Source organism: Ciconia boyciana, chromosome 4 (genome assembly GCF_034638445.1).
Source record: "Ciconia boyciana chromosome 4, ASM3463844v1, whole genome shotgun sequence".
In the NCBI taxonomy this organism is placed as follows: Eukaryota; Metazoa; Chordata; class Aves; order Ciconiiformes; family Ciconiidae; genus Ciconia; species Ciconia boyciana.
In genome coordinates, this window is record NC_132937.1 from 78,940,809 (window position 1) to 78,967,219 (window position 26,411).

A 26,411-nucleotide genomic window follows, 5' to 3' on the forward strand; every position below is an offset into this window, starting at 1 on the left:
GCACAGAAGGAAGATAAATTCAGCTTATTCATTGCTTTTGTTTTCAGTCTTCTTGAAACTATTGTGTAATAGTAATTTATGGTCAACTTCTTTGTATTGAGCTGTTTCCATGCCTCTAAAGAAAAGTGTGTTTTAAGTTTAGATTTTAAGCCTTCATATTAACTGTCTTGAAAAAATGTATTTTCCCCTTTAAGATAGATTAGATTAGATCCTAGTGTTTTATCTGTACAGAAACCTACACCGGATGTGATGATTCTTCTAGATGCTAAAAATCTGTTTTTTTAAAAAAAAAAAAAAAGATATTGAGCTAGCACTTTTCCCTTGGAGTGTTATAGTTTTATTTCCTCATTTGCAAAGTAAAAAAGGGAGGTTTTTGGAAATTTGTGGTGTTTGTTTGTTTCTGAATACTTTATTAAAATTTGACCTTTACTAAGTGAGAGTGCAACCTGAAAGTAGTGCAACCGAAGTAAGAGTGCGCCAGTGTCTAGTGTTTATTCCTAATTACAAGATCCTTTATTTGAAATATAATTAAAAATTTGATGTGAACTGGAAAAGAATGTGCATGTTGTCAAATTACATTAACTCTGCATTTCTACTTAACGTTACTGTCATTGATTTTTTTATCGTTAGTCAAGTAGAATATATCCTTTCTGAATCAATATTCAGACTCTGTTCAATAATAAAGTTGTTTTCTTTTATTAGACTTAAAAATGATTTTTTTAATACTAAAATTTTCTGTATTTTTATAACTGCCTGGAAACAATATTATTTCATTCCAGAACAGCCTAATCCTGTATCTTCTTATAAGCAGACTGGCATTATGCTAGAATGGCAGTGCCTCTGCAGAACAGAACTGGTAAATCAGAGTGGAGTCACTAGGATCGTAGCTGTCTGGAGAACAATCCTCACATTGTGTGGAAGCTTTCACAAAATCTTAAAATGTGGATGCATGCTATAGGAACAATTCATAACATCATTTGCATTCTTCAGTAGTTACTCTGTTGTGTATGATACTTCCTTGAACTCAACTGCTGAGTCCCTTTTGGAAGCACCTAAATGAAAATGCTTACATATGACAAGAGCTGGTATGAAGAGTAGGAATATGCCACTTGTGTATTAAGTAGACAGGCTTATCTGCCTCTTTTTTCCAGTTGTGGTTACAGAAGGAACATATCCCTTCCAGGTTTTGGGAAGGAAGATGCATGTGCTTTCTCATTCAAGGTTTTAGGGAAAGGTAAAAGAATTTAATGGAAGGCTCTGTGCTGTGAGGTCAAATATGTGTTAAAGTTGTCTTGTCCTTTACTCTGCATCTCACTGATTTCTTTTTCTAATGAGAGATGCAGCTACAATATATTTCTCTTCTCAGTCATTGCTAACAAACCCCTCATTCATAAATGATGCTGAACATGTGCTGCAGGGCTTACTGCTGCTTTCTTTGCCCCCATTTTATTTCTTTACCCTCAAGGTTGTGGGATACCATTAGTGGCTCTTAATATTCTCCTCAAGCTGTGGTGTAAGATGCTGCTAGTAAGGATTTTCGTTCAGTTGTTTTACATAAAGTAGAGTGATGGGGTGTTTATGACTTGAAAGAAGAGATAAGACATTGTGGGAAGGATTAGGGGGTGTTGTGGGGGTGTGTGTTGGGAATAGGGCTTGGGCTGGGAAGATGATCTGTTAGTAGATGCTCCAGTCCTCCTGATGTGAGAGAAGAGGAAACCTAGTGGAAGTTATCAAGGAACATCAACTTTCAGATATGTACATCTTCCTTTTCAACTACTTAATTTGTGCTTAAATTAAAAAAAAAAAAAATCCGCAGTTTTTAAAATCTGTGTATTCTGTTGGTCAGAGTAGAAAGCCTAATGCTCCATATATTTATATGTTTAGGAAATAAAACATCTAAACTTTGTAAAAAGAAACACCTGGAGAGTTTAGCACTTTGAACTTTCCACAGCATGTAAAGTTCAGCTTTTTAAGAAGATGCTTCACTTAACTTTTTGTAGGGAGTGGGAAGAAGAAAGGTCTCTAAGACTGTTGAAAGTAACTTAAATTTCATATTTTCTTTTTCTTAGGTTGGCTGAAGACTTTTGATGATTACTTCAGAGATCAGACACAGCATATCTTAAATAATATGGTTATAAAACTGCAAGAAGACAACCGAAGGAAATTTATGTGGTCTGAGATTTCTTACTTTTCAAAATGGTGGGATGGAATAGATAGCCAAAAAAAGGATGCTGTTAAAAGGTTTGAACATTGAACTATTTCTTATCTTCCACGTGGCATGTTCTGAGACTTTGTGTATTTGACTACATGTGAACTTGAGATTTCACTTGTTGTGATGCAGAATTGCTAGAATAGTAGACTACTCAAGTTCAGATTTTTTTGGGCTCGGTTTGTTTTTTTCCAGTTACAAAATAAAACTGTGTTTAGAGAAGTGAAGCCAAATTACTGAGTGGCTGAAAAAATTGGGTAAAGGTTTCCATGTACAACCATGAAGATGTCATTCAAGTTGTAATGGAGTTGTGATTATAAACTTTATTTGAAGTCACCTTGAAGTATCGGCAATGGAATAAAAATAATCTTTCATATTAGCTATTTATATACGGTAATTTTTTCTTCAGTTATAACACAATTATGAGATGAGATTTTTTGTTTTTAAATATGTGTATTTTTTATAAACATGTAGCTGCTTAAATGGTAAAGTAGTATATACTCTACACCCTTGCTCTTCTTAGTTCTTTTTAAAATCCTAAGTCAAGATGTAACACAGAAATAAAAGCTTTATCTAGACTTGGAGACAAGAAAGCATGTTGCTTGAACAAACTTGAAGTAAGGATCTAGTTTGGAGTATTCAAAAAAGGAGGGGGGGGGGGTTTGCCTTTTTTTTTTTTCAGTTCGTAGCTCATCTCTGTGATGTTCTCCTCGTGCCCTCCTTCAAGATGCACAGGTTGCAGTATACATTAAATCTGTGAGAGCCTCACAGCTGCAAGGGTTAGGTAATGCTGGAAATCTTGGGAATGACATAGAAAACTATTTAAAAATTTATGTACAATGCATGAGTATTATAGCACAGCTTTTATTTTTTGAGATCAAAAAGTTCCCTTGGAACGCAAATAAACAGTAAATGATAGCCACTAGGGAACTGTGCTCTTTCTTCAGGGGAATCGGGTAGTAGTTAAACTGCTGTAAGACTTATAGAAGCTGCACTGGAGATTATTTTTGCTGTACATTTTTCATTACTCTTACGGGTATTATCTATAATGTGACTAAGTTTTGATAAGTTACTGTGTTTCTTTCTTGAATTCATTAAACATTTATATGCTGGTGTACAATATAAGTGCTGAAATTACATTATTTAACTGTAGGGAGCACCTGATGCTGGAAGCATGATCATTATGTTCACTGACATCTTAATAGAGAGACTTGATCATCTTGTGATCTGTTTCAAGAAGGCATTTTGAGTGAGGTGGTCTGAAGCCTTTATAGATACAATAAACTTCAAAGCTCTATCAGCTCTCTAAAACAATACAAAGAACAGTAGACCACACATGGGGAGATGACAGTAGTGCTTGAGATGTGCAATGTCTAGGCATCTAGCTCAATTTGCCTTCAGTACTGTGACACATACACTTTTTTTTTGTAATCTATGCAGGAAATAGCTTTCTTCCTGATTTTAAAAAAAATCAAATATTATGGCACATGCAGTAGAGCTGGTAGTATTCATTGCACAGAGGCATTAAAATTTAACTGTTTGTCTATTCATTCTTTCCCTGTTTGATTAAAGAAATGTAAGTTCAGTGGAGGAAGTAGCACAAACAATTTAGATTTTGGCATCGTGTCCCTGGTAAATACCTACTGGGTATTCAGAAATTCAAGAGTGTATTTTCATATGCAAGATTCTGAACACAATTTGTATTTTTTCCAGCTTAATAAAAGATGGACAATTTGAAATAGTAACAGGAGGATGGGTCATGCCTGATGAAGCCTCTCCGCATTATTTTGCTTTAATTGACCAACTGATAGAAGGACATCAATGGCTAGAAAAGAACCTCGGTATGTGGCTTGATCTAAAATTTAACTGTTAATACAGGAAGTCAATTAGAAAATGCTTTTTTGTATTTCTGAAGTGCTTAGAAAGCTGTCTTTACTCTGCTTTCCAGCAACATTAAATCAGACCACTTACTAGAAGCTATAGGATTGAGTCTAGTATTTGCAATTACTGTTTGCAGATAGAAGTTCCTGGATGAACTGTATTTAAACAATTTTATTTCATAACATTTTGTCTTGGTCAAAGAAAGATGTGCATAGCATAATAAAATATAACACTAGATCATGCTGAATTATAGATCACATGTCTCTGGTATCACAGTTTCCGATTGCCATTTCTGTCTTTTGAAAATCATGAAAAAGGCCTTAAAATAACTTAAAAATTTGATATTCCTTTCATGTGTTTGGATCTGTTCTGCAGGCTGTGTATTCATTAGGTTCTCTTATGTAAGGCTTTCAAAAAAGTAAATATGAAATCTAGTAGTAGTTGTTGTAGTAGTAGAAGCTATAAAACCTAAACCCATTGTAATGTTAGAATTGTTCATATTTAAAAAAAAAAAAAGACTCATTCGCTTTTGAAACTTTGAGGTATTACTGACTGCAGTAACATTGGCTGAACCGTTTTGGTGGCTTTGGGAGGTTTTTTTTTTGTTTAGTTCTATAAGTAGAGATAACCCTTTTTTAATAGAAAATATTTGTACTGTGATTTTAATAGTAAGTTAACATTACTTAATCTAATTAACCGAAATTATTTTGAAAAGCTGTTTCACTATGTTTTTCTTAGATTGCAACTTCCATAAACACAGCTTGACATAATTTAGAGATGGGGGAGAGGGAAGGCCTAATAAAAGGGTAATGCATTCCCTACAGTTTTTTTGGTAAGATAGTAAAAATGCACCTAAGGAATCATATTGAAGAACCAGGTAAACAAGAGTTAGATATAGCTTCTTTATTTGCTACTATGAAGTTCAGCGAAAACACAGTAATAATCAACATGATTCTAATCATTGCCAACCAAATAAATCAAAAGTAAAGAAACGTTAGTTCCAAAGGCAAAAAAGGTTAACTTTATTTAAATTACAGTGAAAATTCAACAAGATACAACATCAATCCATCTCCACCTGTTCATTTTCTTTCAGCTTTCTTTTCCAGTTGTAAATCTGTAGTCTACTTAAAGTGAAAAAGGAGATGTATTTCATTATGATTCCATGTAAAGATGTTTGAGACACAGTTGAAGTAGCGTAACAACATAGAGTACTAATCTCAGATTTTTTTTTAATGTAGTTATACAGAATGCCTTGCCTCTAAGACATTTGATTTTTTTTGTTGTTGTTAATTGTTTATATGTTCAATTCTAGCTTGTTAATTCCAAGGTGTGTTCTGCAGGAGGCTTAATACTCAGCTGTATATTTTAATTTATCTTCTTGGAAATTTTATCTTTAGTGCTCTCATTTGAATTATGTTGGCATAGCTTTGTTTGAGTGAGAAGTAAAACTTTCTTCTTACTTTACTACTTTCTTTTGTCAACAGGAGTAAAACCAAAGTCTGGTTGGGCAATTGATCCTTTTGGGCATTCACCAACAATGGCCTACCTTCTGAAACGCACAGGATTTTCCAATATGCTTATACAGAGAGTTCATTACTCAGTTAAAAAATATTTTGCAATGCAGAAGACACTAGAATTCTTTTGGAGACAGAACTGGGGTATGTGTTTTTCCTTTATGTCAATTTATTTTGTTCATTTACACAAGTAAAATATGGAGATAACTTGAACAAATATTATGGAAAACTTTATAGAACAGGTTATTTAGAGAAGTTAGTCTAAGACTTGAAAATTTTAAACTAGCAGTTCTGTTTAAAAAAAAAAAGAAAAGTTGTCTTTCATCTAGGTTAAGTTGCGGGGAATTTTTTTTTAAATAACAGAAAGGGAATGTACCTGTGTGTTAGGAAAGGTGTTAAATATAAAAACTGTATTATGGCCATTGTTCCTCTGATCTTCCTGTTTCTTCACTTTCATTTGTGTTTTTACTTTCTCTTATTTCCCTTCTCCGACATTCCTTACAAGTATATATAAAAAAAGTAAATGGGATGGAATATTATTTTTCCTTTTCTTACTTCTTTGTTTTCTTCCTCCTACTCCTACTATGTGGAAATAAAGTAGAGGAGAAAGAACATTAGGAACATTTCTCTTGGGAGGGACAACAGGGACGGGGACAGTGGATGGGACAAAAAAGGCCAAAAGTGAATATTTGAAGATGGAGAGATTTGTCTTGTTTATGTTCTTAATAAGGAAAAAACTTTCATGCCACTAGTTTTTCTCAGCTGGTGTGACAAACTAGTGTCATTAGTTACAGCAACTTTCTGTGGACTCGAAATTTGTAGGTTACCTTTAGTCAGAAAAAAAAAAAGATTAAAAACATTTCACTGTTTTAATTTGCAATGGAATTCACATCTAAAACTTTATTCTTAGAATAAATATAATTGCTTTTTTGATATTAGTTATACAATATAGACTATGAAAGCTTTCTTAGGTAATGTAGTGATTATACCTTAGCAAATTAATGTGTCTGTAGACTAATGTACTTTTCTATATGATTTTTTTTTTTTTTGCTTTGTACTCTACCAGCATTCCAGTAAGCTGTATGATGAATGTATGTAGTTGAGGTTTTGGTCTTTCTGTTTTTTTAAGTAAGGTAGTATGTTGCTGCTTTATCAATACAGGGTCAAACAAATGTATTTAGTACTTACTATTGAAAGGTGGGAGTGATTTTGAAATTTTTTAGTGTTTTTAATCAGAAATTGTAGGAAGGAGGGTATTCAGAGAAAGCAATCTGCTGCACAAGTAAACTTGACTTGAGGAAAGCATACCACTGAAAGAAGTTGTCAGATACTGACACGTCAGAGATTTTTCTTTGAACGTTCGTATGTGCCACTCAGTGTACAGAATAGTTAATTGACAGGCCTTTTTCCTAAATAGTTGCATATGTAAATCATATGCATGATATGGTCTAGTGTTTGGGCTTCAAAAGAAGGCTTTTCAGTGATCACTGCACACTCATCTGGCATAATACCTAGAGGTGGTACCTGAGATAGAGAACTCCTGTAGTTGAAAAGTAAATGCATATATTTATGGTATCTTACCTTTTTAGTAATAAGTAAGTAGTAAAATAGGATTTTTTAAATAAAAGGTCTGGATTGGAACTGTGACAACTTACGCTGTTAAGGTTTTGAAGAGTATTTTTGTATGTATTGTTGACATACTTAGGAGCCAGGTTTTGTGGCACATCTAAAGCATGCATCCATTTTTTTTCAGCATAAAATTACTTTTAAGTAGTTAGTGCTGGAAATAGGTAATCAGCATTTAGGGATTTTACCAGATGAGTAAACTTAAGGTTCTCAAGTTCTGAGAACTTCAGGTTGTCTTTGAAGTTAAATTTTTAAATTTGAGATTTGAAAAAATGTGTGTAGATCTCTGCTCCTTGTGGCTTAGACTTTAGGGAATGGACTGACTAGATGGAAAAGTTAAGATTGCAAAGGTTGTCTCAGAAGTGCATAGAATTCTATGTAATTCTATGTACAGGCACACAGAATCTATCTACAAGTAAGTAGAATGCATTGAAGTTATGTGTTCAAGAAATTAAGATACTGCTAAAGCAAACCAATTCAAATGTTGTGCTAATGAGGTAATGACAGCAGGGTGGTTGGGTTTTTGGTTTGGGTTTTTGGTGGGTATTTTGGTCTTTTTTTTGTTCATTTTTGATTCACTCAGTATAAAAGATGTGTTTTGTTCACCTCTAAAACTCTGGAAATAATGAGATTTTCTGGGTAAAAAAAAAAAACAAACCCTAACATTTTGTTCCTGTCTTTCCCAATCAGCTGGTGATTGATTGGAACATTCCAATCCTTGTTGTATCTCTGGTTTCAGCCTTTTTATACGTAAGGTACATAAAAAGCTAGACTCCAGGCATGGATATTCAAAGAAAGGAATTGTCTTGATTTGATATTTTAAATACAATTTTTGGATTCAGAACATGGAACTCATTTAGTTTTGGCAAATCTGAGAGGGTTTATTTTAAAGGTGTGCTCTATGTATTTAATTCCAGATTTGGGATCCAGTACAGATATCCTTTGTCATATGATGCCTTTCTATAGCTATGATGTTCCTCATACTTGTGGTCCAGACCCAAAAATCTGTTGCCAGTTTGATTTCAAACGTCTTCCTGGAGGAAGAGTAAGCTGTCCATGGAGAGTTCCACCAGAAGCCATTCATGCTGGAAATGTTCAACACAGGTACAGTTTTTCCATAATCTGTAAAAATTCTGGGAATAACTTAAAAAAAAAAAAAAATTATGCTGGTCAAAGGTGATATTTAGCATAGCTTGGTGGATTTATACAATTCTTAAAAGACACTTGTCATAGGAAAATAATACCTATTACCTAACCTAGTGTTTGCTCGTAAGTTCAGAACATAATTGACAGTGAAATTTGAAGATAGGTTATAATTAAGGAAGATGCATTAAATTTTTTTCTCTTCTATTCATGATAATGAGTCTGTTACTATCTCTGAATGCTAGGCAGAACATAGTCATCTGTTTGGTTATAGTCATGTTGCTGGTTCAGTGTAGTTTTTGCAAATTTTATGAATAGACAGTGATCTGTCTCCTGGTAGTGGAAGACTTCAGGGACAGCATGGTGTAGTATGCTGTAACTGCAAACAGTGACATGTTTTCCATGGTATATCCTTGCAAAACTTGGCAATCTGTGGCCTAAGTTTCCTGAAATGGACACTTTAAATGAATCAGAGTCCTGTGTCTTACATGTCTGGGGGGCGGGGTGGGGGAAAATTCTATTAAACTCAATTTTATTTTTCAAATAGAAACACTGAGTTGTTTTGCCACAGGTAAGAATCAAGTTTTATAGTTTTACAAAACTACTTTTCAATTTTGGGAGGAGGGGAAAAGAAAAGAAAAAAAGAAAGGGAAGATAGAAGTACTAAAGGTTTTTTCCAGACAAAGATTGTATTCTATGGTCCTGTTACTATCTTCCGGCATTCAAACCATCTCCAGGTTCAAGAGTTAGAAATTTAGGTAGGTGTTTACAATTGTGGCAAACTGCTGAGTATAACAAATGTATTAAGGATAACAGGGTGACTTTTTGGTTCTAGTCTTGATGCTAAAGTTTTGAAGTGATGATGTGATGATGATGTGTTGGTTGTCCACATGTCAAGTCTGCATCGTCCTTTTTCTGAGTATAAATTTTGCCAAGCATCTTGAAAACTTCACTTTGTCAGTAAAATTAAATTACAATATTTTATAGAAGGTAAAATCAAAATAAGACAGAATACATCACAACTGTAATATTTTAAGGTAGAAATTGGAATGATGATAGGAAAAAGTAATTTTCTTTAAAAGTAGAAAAATGAAAGCTGAAGGTGGCAGGAGAACAGGAGAGCTAATAGAAGAATCATTATGACACACTTAGTGGTAATCAAATGTGAAGGAAAGCTCCTGTGTCTTTAAATCAAAGTTGTAAAAAGAAAAATCTTGAATATGTATTCCAATTAGCTGAGACCAATATTTGTGGAAGAGTAACAGCTTGTTTAACAAACACCTGGAACATATAGGCAGTAAGTATAATGTAGAGAGACTGCTTGGAATGCATTTTAAGGTTTTTGTTTTTTAATTAGATCTTAATTTATCCCTGCACATCCAAGAGGCAACCTTTGCTTGACTATCTAAATTAGACCTTCTAAAAGAAATGGTTCTTTCATCATGTCATATGAAATCAAGGAATAAAGGAAATGGGGCAGTTATGTAGTGAACGTATGATCAAGTTGAAGAGATCATTATCTCAATATGGTCTCTGAAACTTAATCTTTTACATCAGCTTTTGGTAGATAAAAACAGTTTCAGTGTCTAGCAGGGAGCTGAAACAGCAGTATGTTAGATGATACCTAAGGTAAAACTGACACATGGTCTTTGAGTTGGAAGCCTAGAGTATTTGCGTTTGGAACATTGGAAGGAACACCGAAACCATACTTTGAGAGTGTAATTTCAAATAAATCCACTAAAACATTGGAAATAGTCTGTTGCTGGAGAATGCTAAAACCACTACTCATTTTACAAAAAAGTTGGAATATTGTAGGCAACCAAAAACTTCTCTGATCTGATGTCTGTAACAACACAAGTTTTACAGTTGTTATGGTGAGATGTATGAGACCCAGAAGTAATTGAAAAATCTGTCTTTATATCATAAGCTTTCCAAGGTTAAAGGTTTGTAGCACGCTAATTAACCTGTCTCTCATCTCTGATTGCTTTGTTTTTTAAGACTGGAAAAATACAAGAGGTCTACACTACATGGATATGAAAAAAGTATTTGATACAGACTTGATTAATTTAGAGGCAAGGTTTAGATCACTGACCTTACTTCAATGTTAAAGTTGCAACAAAATTGATAAAACACAGATCTTGAATACTCAGCTGGGACTGTTGCTTCTGATTTCAATACTATTATGGCCATACATATATACTGAAGAGATATTGAATTGAAAATTTAAGACTACTAGCTGTTGGATTTGTCACTGCCTTGCCACTGTAGTTGTGATTTGGTAGGAAGGAGTGAAACAGGAGCCTAATTGAAAGCCTGTACTTGTTTAATTACACTTCATAACAGCTTAGGTTATGAAGATTGCTGTTGCACTTGCCCTGTTTTGCAGCTGCATCCTTATCCATATGTTTGAATACTGAAGTTCTAGCTTTTCACAGTAGCAAGAAAAAACAACTGTTGGGTTTTTTTTTTCCCTTGAATAGGAATGAGTTGTTTTTGTTAGAGTAAGCATAGCTTGTTTTGGTGTATGTCTCCCTCTCCCTTGCATGGAAATAGGAAAGAATCTGTAATGCAAGTTATACATTTCAGAGAAGGAGTAGGAAATGGACTTTCCCCTTCACCCCCTACTGTTCAAGAGCCCAATTTTACCCTTCAGCTTTTTTCTTTTTATGGCTGGTCACATTGCACAACATGTAACTGGCGTTCGGAATTACATTGCTGATGTGGCATTGGTGGTTAATGTTTGTGATTGCCAACTTCAAGAATCTGAGAATACCCTCTTAGGAAGTACTCATCCTATCTGCATAGCCGTCTCTTCCACAAAATTACCTGAATTGAAAATTCCCAATCCACCAAGTGGTTTTGTTTTCTAGTTCAGATAATTGAGCAAAGAGGGAGTCACTAATGCTTCCTGTGCTGTATGGGCTGAAGTAGTAGGGACTGTGAAGCCATAACCACTGTCAAACCTGTCACATAGGACTTGCTATAGCTGCTGCAAAATTTCTTGTGATTCCCACAGACTCTGGGTGGCTACTGCTCCTCCTCCTTTGACATAGAAAGGGGCAAAACCGGTCACAAATTGTTTTCATATGTTTTAGCCAAATACTTGGAATTTTTGTGTTAAAAGAACACACTTGTGATATGAAGGGGTTTTCTTCATTTGTGAAAAGTCTTAAGCATTCAATGATAATCTGAAAGCTTCACAAAGTAAGGTGAAAAATATTCTTGATGCTGTTACTGACAATGTTGATATACTTCAGTGTTGCCATCTAAGAGTGCAGTTAGGGTTGCTCTGAATATTGAGAACCATATAATGCATCTTGTGTACAATTCCAAGAACTTTTGATTATACAAGACCAAAAATTTGCAGTTGTTTGGGTTTTTTGGGTTTGTTTTTTTTTTTTTTTTAAAGCCATTAAAATGGAGCTGCTGCTGATATGCTGTGTCCGTAATTATGGTGCTACAAAAAGTTTATCATGACTGATCTCTCTGGTTTTCAAATTTTTATTCAGGTAGGCAGGATAAACATCTATCAAAATGTATCTAATACTGTCTTGCTGGGGAACCAGAAGGGGAAAGTGTTGGTGAGACTCAGTGGAATCTGTTTGGTTTTTTTCTCCAGAGGTATTTTTCATCTTCAGCAAATTCTGTCTGGGGCTTTCTGCTGTCTCTTTCTCACTCCTGTATGAAATAGTGATTTAGGAAGTTATTTGAGAGAAACTAATTAGGATATACCTTACTTGAGACATCTAATTTTTCTTCGGTGTTTTTGCAATTGAAACTGGTTTGCAATGGAGGAAGACCCTGCTGCACCCTTAAAAACACCTAATAATCCTACAGTTGTGAGTACTTTGAAGAAAGGAAGAACGGCAGTACTGGATAATTTTGCAGTAGATTTGGGAAGAAACTGGAGGAGGACTTTGAAGAGAGATGTCAAAGTCAAATATCCTGTCAACTGTAACCTTTCCTGAAGTCTTGTATTTTTCAAGAGGCTCTAAAATAAAGTATGTTTCCAACTGTAGGCTGCGTGTAGAAAATTTGAGCTAGGCTGGCTTCTTAGAAGGTAGAATTACTAAGTCTGTACTGTGCCAATTATGTTAGTTGTGTGGAGAGGAAGTCTTTATGTTTGAATCTGCAACCTGTTGAAACTCCTGGAAAATATTGATTCAAGACTAAATACTTGGTTAGCTGAACTATAAATCAAACTATAGACAGAGAGGGGCGGAAGCCACTAGTTGGATCTGTTCTAGTCTCAGCAGAACTGTGTAGATCCTTAACTAAAGATGATGTTGTGCCCACTTTCTCTCTCCAGAATACAGTCAGACCTTATGTTTACTCAATACTTTTATAATCTGATAAACAAATAAACCTTGACTTGCTGATCAAAGAAATATGGGTTTCAAATATATTGGACTAGATTAAATTCTCACATAACTGTTTGTGTAACAAATCTTCAAGTGTATGAGTTGAAAGTAGATTTCGATAGACCATCCATTAAAAGGACTTCTCGAAACAAAAAACTCACTGGAATCTGGATTTTGCTGCTATTTTCTCTTCAAAACTTTCATTTGTATTCCTGTTTTCTTAAATATGTTACTATGGTTTATACTCCCTACTAAAATTATTTCCATAACTTTAATTAGAAGAGGATCAGCACCTGAAGATTTCGATAGTGATTGTGGTTGGGAGGGGAGGGGGGGAAATGGGCCTTTTCAGTAACCCAGACATCAGACTTGTAACTTTTAATACATTGCTGCTTAATGACAGAAGTGATATTTTACCTGTCAAAGAGTTAGTACATGCCAAAGGATAATTTTACTGCCTTTTTTCTGTGTATGCATGTGTAGGTATTTTGTGGTGGTTTTATTTTTTTTATTAAAGGCCAAAAGCAGTGGGTTTAATTTTTCAGGACATATGCTTAAAGCTTAAGAGGGTGGACTCTAAGATAGGTAAGAAGCTGGCTGAAGGGGGAACAGTGATTGTTAGTAGTGAACTTCCTCCAGAATTTTTTTTTCTTTTTTTGGAAGGCTGGAGTTCCTCAAAGATTAATTTATGGGCAGTTTTTCTGTCAAGGACATGAAGATATGAAGGAAAATATCTAAGGGAATTACCAGAGGGGATGAGAAGAGCTTGCTTATTATTGTAAATAAGGGCTGGAGAGGATTAGGATTGTTATTGAAATATAAAGCAGGTAAACATAATTTAAACTGAAGGTTAGTTTTGGCACTGGAACAAATTGATGCAGACTGACCTACTGTTCAAGATGGAGCTTGATAAGCTTATTGGAGGATTTAATTAGCATAGTGTTTGCAACAATAGTAGGTGGAATGTGGTGTCCCAGTCGGGGGAATTGCATCCAGCTTTTTGTTACAAAATGAAATAGCAGAGTTTTGTATGTCTTATTTAGGGTCACCCTAATGCACAACTCGATATCTAAGAATTGTTTCATCAAATGCTGACCTTTATTCTTCTGTTTGCTAAATTGCCTTTTTTTTTTTTTCCTTCCCCTCCCCCTGTCCCCCCAAGGGCTTGGATGATTTTAGATCAATACAGAAAGAAGTCAAAGCTTTTCCGTACTAAAGTTCTGTTAGCTCCACTGGGGGATGATTTCCGCTATGCTGAGAGCTCAGAATGGGATCAGCAGTACCAGAATTATCAGAAGCTGTTTGATTATATGAATTCTCATCCTGAGTGGCATGTTAAGGTAAATACAACACTTTTTCTGGTTTGTAAAGAAAACAATATTTTTCAGTATTTTGAGATTGTTCATGGAAAAAAGTTGCGGTTTGGAGTTGTGTGTGGTTTTGTGTTGGGGTTTTTTTTGTTTGTTTGTTTTGTTTGTTTTTTTTTAAACTGTGGAGCTTTATATATTATTTAACAGCAGATTGGTTTGTCTTGGCAGATCACATTTTTTTTACCTTTACTATCTCCTCTCCCTCCAAAACAAAAACTTTGCTATTAATAATATCTGCTTGAAAACTATAAATAGTATCCAAACTAGATTATTTTAGCGAATAGCTATTAGGTTTGATTGTTTTCTTAATACTCTTGTTTTCACAGGCTTCAGGCATTGTTATTTAAGGCTTGCAGCTTTGCTATTTAAAAACATTGTATTTTCTTATTAGAAGTTCAAGCAAATTTTGTTGTTTTGCTTGGGTCCTCTTGGTTTTATGTCCTAAAACAAAGAAACAGAAAATCCGAAGAGGCGCCATTGCTGGCACACGTTGAATACAGTAAAATCTAAGAGATTAACCTGGCTACAAAAGGAGTAAATATACTTACACAATTAGCAGATGAGATATCTCTTTAAATCATTAATTATGTTTGAGTGTTAATATACACATTCATACATTCTAATGTGTAAGCTGAGTACTTTAGAGACTTCATGTACTATAGATGTTCTCTGTGCTCAGACACCTTTTCATCATCTTTCAGCATGGGAATAAGAAATATGGGACCACAACCTTGTTTTTTCTTGATTATCACGTTGAGAGCACTATTGCTGCTTTCACATTTAGGATTTTTAAACCTGGTCTGGTCTCCTTCATGTATTGTTTGTGTGTGTATCTTTTTCCTTACCTTTTCTGAGACCTCCCCCCATTCCTTTAACTGCAGATTTGAGTAGTGCCTTGTAGTGTGTTAGTTCTTCCTGCTGACTTCTGGACTTGTGTTCTGCATAAGAAAGATGATCTCTTGGGATTACAGTTTCTCTGAGAGCTGGATTTTGCATCTGTTTCCTATGGGATGTGGGTGACATGATATTTGTGAATGCCTGCTATGTTTTACTGGAGGAGATAGACCTGGAGAGTAGTCTTCTAAACTTTTTAAATCTAAAGCTCATCTTTTAAATCTAAAGCTTGCTGCTATCACCAGCTTTACTCCCCTCAAAATGGATATAGTGTGCAGGTAGTTACTCTTTGGATACTAACAGCAGTATATTTTCTGTGGTCAGCATTCCTACTAACCTGAGCTGGATGATTTCTTCTCTGGGGCAAAATCTGAAGTCTCTAGCTCTGAGGCCATTCTTCAAGGACCACTTGAGTCCTGAGGCATCTGAAAGATCCTTATCTGAAAGGTTCTGCTCAGCCCATTGTCAAGGACTCTAGGAGTCTACTTCATTAGCCCTGGCTTGCCTGCCTGGATTAATGCCTTGGGAATCACACCTGCCCTTGAGGCCCTCTTAGAAGTATCCAACCCTTTTTCTGGTTCTTAATACCCAGACTAAAAGATACGCAATCCTCTGGTTCAGCCACTTATACCTAGGTTACTTTACTCAGCTGGAGCACTGTTGGCACTGGAATGTGTCTCCTTTTCATTTTATTTATTTAGTTGGGTTTTTTCTTTCTCTCTGTTCCCCCCCGCCCTTGTTTGTTGTTTGGGGTTTTTTTGTGTGGTGGGGGTTTTTTTGTTTTTTTTAAACTGATGTAATTTATCCTTGGAAATATGAGCTTAAGTGGAGAACTTTCACACTCTGCTGCACTTTCCCCAGTGGACTGTAACTCTACAGGCAAGTAAGAGGTCAAGGTCAGCTTCCTAAGAACCTAGATATAAAGGAATAGTTAACATTTCTTCCGTAAGTGCTGAGATGCCTAGGATATTACTACTTCCACAAGGGACTGCATATTCTGCCTTTCTGATTTTGAGAGATTTACCCTTTCAGACAAATTTGAGATGTTTATCTAGTGGATATTTATATCTGAGATTCTCATGCCAGCAACTATTCTATGGCTCTAAAAGTATGTGGTAGTTTACTGTAAAAGATACCTATTTTGCTCTCTGGGAGTTTAATCTCTCATTTGGAGATCTCCTTTACATCTGTTGTGCATAAATTAAGCTGAGACTTTTTATGTGCCAGTAGAAGAGTCTACCAGGTTATTTCACTGTTTCCACTCACCTGGCATTAGAATTAGTTGTGTTCAATTTTGCTGGTTCCTCTGGTGAGGTTTTCTTCCTCTGATGTAATGCAGCATACAGAAGGGAGGTCACCTGTACTTGATTTCTCTTGGTCCATTGATTTTTTTTTTTTTTTCTTCTGAATTATGTCTTGTAGGTGTCTATGATAGGGAAAAGGCCAAGTGTCCTAGAAGTGCCTGATGGGGCAAGGATCACTACTATTGGGATTTTTGTGGCAATATGTCTCTTTCTCTGCTTCACTGCCATTCAAAGTGGCAAGTTATCATACTGTATCCACGTAACAGATACCTGGATCTTCTGAATGATTTTGAGTGAATACTGTTTGGGTTTTTTTTTTAATGTTGAAATAGCACATATTTGTTGTCACAGTTAATACTCCTTATATTCCAAGTCACTGTTAAAAGATTTTTACTAAAGTCTTGTTTTCTGGTGTTGTAAATTGTAGCATGCTACTTTGTACACTTGTTAAAAATAAAAAAACTCTAAAAAAGTGACTTAAATTTGAAGAATTATCACTATAGTTTATTATGTGGATACTTGTGGTAATGTGATCTTCTGTGCTGTTCCCACTTCCATTAATTGTTTTTCCACCCTCATCACCCTCATTCAAAATCCAGTTTGCTTTCTATGCCTTTTTTTAACAACACCTCTCAATGCTGCCAACATTGACACCAGTCCTTCTCCTTTTTTGGGGGGGGTTCTCCCCCTTTTTTGGGGGGGGTTCTGCCCCTTTTTTTTGTACCACTCAAGCTTGAGGGTACCGTCTTTTGACCTATCCTGTAAAGGGCTGTTACTGCCTTATTTGTCTGAACATTTTTAAAAATGACCAGAAGATAATAAATTTTTTGTACTCCTGCATCTTACCTCCCTAAACACAATTTCTTTGTATATAGTCTTAAAAAAACAGCTTCTGAAAGCAAATGCTAATTTGTTGATCAACAGTCATCTTGCGTTAAGTGTAAGTTGGAGATATGAAGCACAACAGAGTTAATTTTGAAAATGCAGCATTAAGACAACTGTGCTCTTGTTGCATTACATTGTTTCTTATTTAGTCCAGGCATCTACTTACATAATAATGAGATATTACGTGGCTCATGTATTAGAGACCTACTCGTAAGACACGAAAGAATGCTTTGCTTATTTGTTGAAATTTAGCTTGTATTTTAGATACTGATTTATACTTAAAAAAAAAATCATATTTCATGAATCATAGAACTGTAGATAGGTTTGAGTTGGAAGGGACCTTTAAAGGTCATCTAGTCCAACCCCCCTGCCACAAGCAGGGACATCTTCAACTAGATCAGGTTGCTCAGAGCCCCATCTAGCCTGATCTTGAATGTTTCCAGGGATGGGGCATCTACCACCTCTCTGGGCAACCTGTTCCAGTGTTTCACCACCCTCATTGTAAAAAATTTCTTCCTTATACCTAGTCTGAGTCTACCTTCTTTTAGTGTAAAACCATTACCCCTTGCCCTGTTGCTACTGGCCCTGCTAAAAAGTCTATCCCCATCTTTATTATAAGCCCCCTTTAAGTATTGAAAGGCTGCAGTAAGGTCTCCCTGGAGCCTTCTCTTCAGGCTGAACCACCCCAACTCTCTCAGCCTTTCCTCATAGGAGAGGCCTCTGATCAAGTTCCATCCCTCTGATCATTTTTGTGGCCCTCCTCTGGACCGACTCTCCAACAGGTCCGTGTCTGTCTTGTACTGAGTTGAAACGAAGTTGAAATGCTTTTGGAAGCATTCAGCTTGTCTGAAAAGTGTGCAGGGAAACTTTAAAGCTCTTTAGGATAGGATTTCTGCTATAATTCTGCGGGAAGATTGGCATATTTCTGAAATGTATATGAAACCAAGCATATTCATTCTCTTCATAAGTCTAAAAGAAAATGGAACTACGTTATAGTAATTTTAATTTTCATTCAGGCCCAGTTTGGAACTTTATCAGATTACTTTGAAGCTCTGCGCAAAGAAAGCAATCTGGGTGAAAAGAGCAGCAATTCCTTTTTCCCTGTTTTAAGCGGAGACTTCTTCACCTATGCAGACAGAGATCATCATTACTGGAGTGGATACTTTACATCGCGACCCTTCTATAAACGCCTAGATAGAGTCCTGGAATCCTACTTACGGTAAATACTTCCACCCAGTGAAGTCATAACATATGTCTTGGCACATGAGAGAGATGAGTGTATAAGTACTCTAAACCTGTTGGACAGATGGAAGAGTGATTTTGAAATGCACAGTTTAAGTTTACTTACAATAAGGGGAACCTAAATGGCCCCCAAATATAGTTCTTGTTACAAAGATTAGTTGGTGTATCTGGTTTTTTAGTAAATTCACAGAAATACAATTATGATTTTTCCATCCAAACAAGTTGTTCTAAAATGCTATTCAAGTGATCAACAAGTCCTGACTCCATGAAAAATAGCAGCTAGTATGCTTTTTATTTCTATATGTATTTTATTTCTATCAGATCAATCTATCATTATGGCTATACTATGAACTCTTTGAGAGAAATACAAAAGTGCGAATTTTACAAGGGTTGTTAGAGGCAGTTGAGAATTAGTCAGGAATATTGTGTGCAAGTGATCTCAGATTGTAAGGTACTGCTTTGCTAAAAAGTGTTTGCATCTTCTTTAAAGAAAAAATTATTGCTGAATTTTGGTAACGGAGTATGTAAGTGGTTCTTCCTTGTAGCAGCTGTAGATAAGATGCATTTTAAAACTATTTAGCTGTATTTTAAGGCTCCAGAAAGAAATCTGGGACAGATGCATATGATGTAAACCCTGGATATTTCATCTATTTCCAAAACTTGGAAACTCTCTTTCCAAAAGATTATTCTCCTAAGGACCCTTAGTCAAAGGACAGTTTGTCTTCTGGAAGGACCTTGTAAAACACACCTATTGTAGTGCTTGTATATGCTGTTTCGACCTTTTTGAGCTAGAGAACTTTTGACAATACAAAAATGAATTGAGCTGTTATGTACAGTGTACCTTTCAGTTTAGTTTGACACATGCTGCTTGCAGTTTTTACGTATTTGTCACCTATATGATGCATAAAGACAGTGAGACCAAACTGAATCCAAAGGTATTTTTCATGTTAACAGTTAATATCAATGCACAGTCTGAAAACCCAGGTTGAGAATGATTTTAAAATTCATTGTTGTACCTAGTTTAAATTTGAACCCGTGTACTCCCTGACAGCTTGGGTAAATGTAAAAGTTAACATATTTTCCTTTTTTCTTTCTTTTTTTTTTTGCATGCTTAGAAGTTAGTTTTACATTTGTTTCAAGAACATATGTTGTTTTGCTTTCTTTGCTTTTTATAACATTAACCTGAATCTTATTGGTTTCTTCAAACACTTGAGAAACCTTCATTAAGCTCAAATAAAGTTTGAAAAGGAATCTGACACTTTGCAGACTTACAAAAACAGAACTGTAACCTTTTAGGAAAAGGAGATAGGGAAAAAAGTTAACAGATGGTTTCCCAGAATTTCTACAGGCATCTTTGTTAGTCAGATATTCATGATGACTGGCAATTACAGGGTTTCTTTTTCATGAAATAAATGTAGATTCTCATAAAGCAAGTGAGAACCTAATGGTAATATTTTAGTGCTAGGTGTTTGCATAAGAAATCGGAGAGAAGGGCTCTGCATTCTTTTCAGTCTAAGGGTTTTTGAATCCAGTGTTCTCACTGTTCAGGTGAATGTATAGTGAGCAGGTGCATGAACTGCCTAAGTCTTTAGGAGAATTTAGTTTGCTTAAAGTACAAATGGCAGAATAGGTATTATATAGAGTGTACAGATTAATATATTTCTTTAAGATAATTTTATTTGTTTAATAAATTGGTTTTTGAAATGGGAATTGTATGTCTCCTGTAAGGCAGTCTATCATTACTGTATCATTTTAAGATCAGAGCTGTATACCTCACACATTTGTGAAAATGGTATGTTACTTTGTACCGGCATATTTTTATTGTAAAGCTCTATTTTCTATCACTGAAGCCTTGCAGGAAGCTTACACGGTGTAAAACTAGTTGATGATGAAGTACAGCAGTGATTTTCAACTCTTTGAAGCTATAAACCGGTTAAAAAGTAGAAGATGAAGGTTTAAAGAACTCACAGAACTAGGCATGAGGAAAGATGTAAAAACATCAGTTTATTCTTCAGGTAAAATGTGTGTTGCTTTTTGCTTTTTAAACCTATATAAATATTTGATCCTTCTCTGCAATTTCAGAGCAGCTGAAATCCTCTACTCCTTGGCTTTGGTACAGTCCAGTAAATCTGAGATGATGAGTGTATTTCCTTCAGCGGATAACTATAAATTGCTGACAGAAGCTAGGAGGAACCTTGGACTCTTTCAGCATCATGATGCTATTACAGGAACATCTAAAGATTGGGTAGTTGTGGATTATGGCACTAGGTAATTTATTATAAACATATAAACTGAAATCTTAATTTCCCTTTGCTTTTTTAAAACAGAAGTATTTATTTCAGAGATACAGATTTGCTATAGCTAGCAACATACTCAGTACTGAAAGTGTAGTGGTGCTCTACAAGAGAAGTGGATTTGATTACCCGTGTTCTTCATTTGTGAAACATTTTTTCATCCTCTGAAGCAGGAATTTGATGTCCAAACAAAATTTCTGAGGTTTCAAAAGAAGCTATGTAGATGCAGTACTGAGAGTTCTTTAATAACAAGGCTATTATTTTCTGCAGTAACTATTGCATAGCAGAACATTTTGTATCTGCCTATGCAAAGCAATGATCAAGAGACATGTTAATTTAAGCATATATTCCTTGGAAAATCCCACACCCTCTGTAACCTACTTTTCTTCAATGTGGGAAATCTTTTTCATATTGCCAATCTTCTACTTAATTTGTCTGTTGTTGTTTATTGCTATTATATCTGGTGGGTAGTTGCTTTCTCGGTATTGACAAATTATTCTGCTAGCCACTTTGTGGATTTTTTTGAAGAAGAGTGTATGATATATATATTTATGTCTGTGTATGTGGATATATGCTTTAATTATGCATTTGTTCAGAAAGTTGTTACATATTGGAATGTTAAGCACTAGTAAATTTGAGGTAGATGATGGTAGATGGTTGATGGTAGAGCATGTCCATTAAATAAGTTATTGTTTTGAATGCCTCAAATACCTTTTCTTGGTTTAAACTACTCCATTAATGACAAGTATTTTTAAAGTCCATAAATCTGTTAAATTTTTATCTATTAAAACATAGGTATTATCAAGGTATAAACATGTGCAATGCACTTGGTTATGAGAGAGTAAAATAATGGCTTTTTTCACTTTACAAATAAAATTACACAGGTCTCTAAGAAATGTAAACCTTGTATCAGTTGAAGCAATGGAAAAAATGGTAATAATTTACATTTTTTTGTTTCTGGTTGTTTTTCTAATCCTGCTTAAAAGCAATCTTGACTTTGTGACCAGCGTTTCAGGCTTGTCTCCACTATAGATACTGGAAATCAAACATATAAAACACAAACTTTCCTAAGGTTAGCGTTTTGAAAAAGTACTTGGTATTTTGAGGGTATATGTTTTGTAGCAACAGAAGGGTGGAGATGTACCTCATGTTCAGTATGCAAGGTACGAATATAATGAAATTCAGAATATTTCTGCATTTTGCAGTCTGGTCACCCGTTGCTACTAGCTGTTCTTAATTTCATGCTATATTGATATTAAAAATTACATTTATTTTTCTGTAACTCATACTTTTGAGTTCTTTAATCTTTTCAAATTTTGTTGTTATCACATTGAACAAAAACAACTGAAAACTAACTAAGACTTTAAAATTTTTAACAGGCTTTTCCATTCAATAATGAACTTGAAGAAAGTGATAATAGATGCTGCTCATATTCTTATCCTGAAGGATAAAGGTGCTTATAATTATGACATATCAACTCCGTTCCTGAAGATGGTGAGCTATCTTTCTTGATTTTTCTCCAGAAATAAAATGTGAACTGTCTTTTCAATACAGTTTGAGTGGCCTGGGAAAAGTCAGAATAAAATTTGCTGCTAATACCTGCTCAAAAGTCTGCTACTTATCACTGTTCATATTAATTGAAGATATTAGAAAGTAAACAGTGAAAACTTCAGTAGTTAATGCTGAAAAAACCCCACACATCTAAAGTAAATGGGCTTATTTTATTCCACTGTGTGAATCACATAGTAAGACCAAGTGTTCGAATTTTCTTGTGGGCATAAATTTGTCAGTGACTTCAGTGACATGCATATGATAAGTGAATATATAATGGTATGCAGTCCTGTAGTTTGACTTTGCTTATTACTTAACAAAAGTAGGAAGAGGAGAGTTTCCATCCTGAACATAAGCCTAAGCTGAATTTGCAAGACCTGGTCTACAAAAGAGCTTGTGCATTTTTCCTTAGCTGAAATTCTAAACAGGAATCTGCTGATGATAGTCAGCAACAGATCCCCACATATCATTTTGAGACCCATTTTACAGTGAAGAGCACCCTGAAGAAACACACTTGCTAATATTGTTTCCTTTCAAAATTCTTAGTTTCTTTGCTTCCTGAACAACAGCTCTCTGCTGTGATAGCTAGGTAGTCTTAGGAAGTCTACCTAAGTCCATACCCCTGGGAATAGAGAGGAAATGAGATGCTTAGTTTCTTTGTGCATAAACATAGCAGGATTGAGGCACTTCTAACGTAACTAACATGACACATATTCTGCTGGCTTAGATGTGCCAGATCTGTCATACCTTGAATTACTCTTCCAGTCACTTATGTTAAGAAAAAAAAAAAGTTAAAAGAATTGTTTATACATTTTATTACTTCGATACTAATATATATGTGCATGCTGCCTATATGTGCCTGTGGGTTTGTGCTATATGGACGTGTGCCACAAATATGTCATTTTTCTCCTGGCTGGAAAGTCTAACAAAATGAACGTGCACCTTCATAAAGTAAGAATATTTTGAAGTTGTTCACGGAACGAAGTTTTCACTTCTGCTCTGAATTGTATTGGAGGATGTTCTGGTGTTACATTTTACTAAACTTTCATTGTTCCTGTTCTTTATGAGTTTAGATTAATACCACTGGATTGTACAAGTACTAACTGCTGTTAAAACTGTATATTGCCTAGGAGCATACTAAGTCAAACCCACTATTACCACTGTGAAAGCAGAAATTAAAAAGAAAGTTCTTATTTCAAAGAACTTATTATATCTATATAAAACAGAAAAAAAAGTTTATGATTTACCATAAGAAAAAGGTAGATTGTGATTTTTCTGTATGATATACATTAACTGCAGCATATAATAAACCTAATATTCCCTCAGTACTTTGATCACCATGACAAAAGCTTTTTTAATGTGGGATTTGTAGATTGCTCATGGGAGAACTTCAGTATATTTACAAAAAACCTTTTGCAAACCTTGAGCAAGTAGAAAGTTTGAAGGCACTTTTTTGAGATACCATCATGGTATTTTGGTGGCTGATGGAAGCTGACATCAAGAATTGCTCAGAGATGGGCATTCAGAATGGATGTTGAGAGCGCTGAGAAAGACAAATGATGAAGACTTTAAGATTGAAAATGGCTGTTGTCTTTGAGGAGTGAAGAAGGAAAAAACACATGGTCAAAGGACAGAGCAAGAGACTGTAGCAGCATTCCTGTAGACAGTAGGTACAACCAGGGGAAAATTGCCCTTCTTGAAGCCAGAAAAAAGGAAGTTGGAAATGAGACATGATGGAAGGATTCCAGAATGATACTGCATGCACTGTTTGTGCTATTCTTAATTATTAGTTACACACAAAAGCATCATGATTTTCTCAGCTGATAACTGAATACTTTGTACATCATGTGTAAGTTTTACAGGCTCTACATTAGTAAACAAACAAACTAGTTTGCTTGGAAGACAATACACTGAAAAACAGAAGAAACTTAGAGATCCCTGAATGATCCAATGAATAGGATGAGATCCAACCTATAAAAGTAAAGCTAGGCAACCATTGCACCATTCCTGTATATTAGTCTTGTTTCTTTGAGTGCAGAAAAAACCCTTTCATGTAAGTGGCAGTATAGTTGCATTTGAAAAACTTGATTTTGAGGATGTTTTGGAGTATCCTGAGGAATACAGTATTCTGAGCTTTGCACTTCAGTTGCAAAGTCTATAGTCCATTCTATAGATGAGTCTATGGTCCATTATATGAACCAATAGGAACGTAACAGTACGTCAACAGCTTGGCTGTTCTCTTACTTAACAGACTAACGCAATAGTGACAGCAATGGCTTGTCACTATCTTTTCTCACTGGAAGTGAGCACTGGGTCATATTGTATTTAAGAAAAGACAGAAACTAGTGAAAAATAAGAATTCCTCAATATTGTGAAACAAGTCTTCAAGTAGTTTATATCACACAAAAATCATATACACACCCCAAATTATGTTTTTTGAAAATTTTCTTTATGTACAATATAAGGTAACAACGAGATCTGACAGAAGAGTAAACTCTAAATCCTTGTGATAAATATACAGGAATGTAGGGTTTCAGAGAATAAATTTATAGCAAGAGAAAGTTAATAAAAATACATGATAAGTATTTGCAAAATTTGAAGGAAGCTGGCAATTACGATATCTTGTATGCAAAAATTAAAACATGGGGGTGACAATTTGATAGTGGTATCTAATAGAGACATTTAATGAAAGCAAAGGTTTCTCGATAAATTGGTCAAAGTGACCCTTTTTCTTTTGTCAATCTGAAGTACTTAGTTTATAAACTTTTGTGGTTCATCGTCCTGTGTAACATGCTAAAAGTAGCTCATATATTATATGTTTAAGTGTATTCAAAAGCAAATTCAAAGATGTTCTCTTGTAGGATGATGTTCAGTCTTCCCAAGATTCTTTGCCACGCAAGACGGTTATAAAGCTGACATCGCAACCAAGGTAAATAATTTATGTATTACTTAGTGTGTCTAAGATTCTTTTAGCAATATGTGTGTTTTCACTACCTAGTAGGTTTCTATGCCATTTAATTTTTTTTAACTTTCACTCAAAGGTAAATTTAAAAAAAAAAATTAAAAAAGGTAAAAAGGTAGTCTGGCATATTATGCTAATACTATTATGTCTAGTTGAAAGAGGACACAGCACTTTAAAACTATAGAAGTTTCTCACATACCACTAGTTCAGCTGTAGCAAGTAAAATAGTCTGTTTACTATGTGCTTTTACAGCATTGTAATTCTTAATAAATTATGCTTGAGGGCAGCAGTAGGAAATTCTAATTAAACATAATTACAGCTGGCTCAGTTAAAACTGTGAGCAAACCTCTAGTTTTTATAAGGCCTAAAAATCACAAAAAGTAAATGCTGGATTGTCTTTAAAATTCAAGTAGAAGATAAACTAGGACGCTGTTTTCTTTTAACTCCAACTTTCTATTGCATTAAGGAGGCTTACTTCTTTATTTATATGTAGTTCTAGAGTATTCAGTTGAAACTGACATCCTGCTATCCCCATGAACATTCAGCATCCAACCTGAAATAACTTAAACATTCATTAAAAGTCGACTAATACAAATAAAGTGAGTAAGATGTGTGGATATGAGAACTGCTATGTGTGTAAATAGAGTAATACAAGGTTTTTGCTTACAGAACAGAAGATTTAAGATTCATTTAAAAAGTAGTGAATGCTGTTTTTGCTGATGTTAGTATTTAATTTCTCTAGTTCTAGCAAATGGCAAGCTAAGAAAACTTAGTTGCCTAATTCATGAAGGTGTCAGATTATTCAGCAGACTGACTGCTATTGTTAAAAAGTTCTAATCAGATTCTTTGAAAAAATGAGCAAAGTTTGGTCCTTGTGAGCTTTTGGGGGAAGCTGTCTTCAGTCCTCTGAAGTTAAATGTATATACTGTGTGTATATATAGTTTTAATATAAACTTGTCTCTAGAGCAGTCATGTAGACATACATACTATTTTTTTTTTACTAGGAGTTGTATTCTTCTATTAGAGTGCTAGATAGGTGCTAATAGATTATTTTAAACTTGTCCAAAATAGTAAAAAACTCAAGTGCCTAGCTATTTATTTAATTAAACATTTTAACTTTTTCAAAATATCCCCTCAGATATCTTCACTGGGAGAGGACTGTGTATATTGTATAT

General features: G+C 34.9%; 1 protein-coding gene across 1 annotated transcript in view; it reads left to right on the forward strand.

The window, feature by feature from the left end:
- MAN2A1 (mannosidase alpha class 2A member 1) overlaps window positions 1-26,411 on the forward strand; it is a 116,162-nt gene that overhangs the window by 33,101 nt on the left and 56,650 nt on the right. The window contains exons 4-12 of the mRNA XM_072860259.1: window positions 2,070-2,241; window positions 3,923-4,050; window positions 5,575-5,748; window positions 8,148-8,334; window positions 13,897-14,074; window positions 18,204-18,406; window positions 20,512-20,697; window positions 22,103-22,217; window positions 25,136-25,203. Of these exons, the coding sequence (XP_072716360.1) occupies window positions 2,070-2,241; window positions 3,923-4,050; window positions 5,575-5,748; window positions 8,148-8,334; window positions 13,897-14,074; window positions 18,204-18,406; window positions 20,512-20,697; window positions 22,103-22,217; window positions 25,136-25,203 (1,411 nt within the window). The remainder of the gene's footprint in view (window positions 1-2,069; window positions 2,242-3,922; window positions 4,051-5,574; window positions 5,749-8,147; window positions 8,335-13,896; window positions 14,075-18,203; window positions 18,407-20,511; window positions 20,698-22,102; window positions 22,218-25,135; window positions 25,204-26,411) is intronic.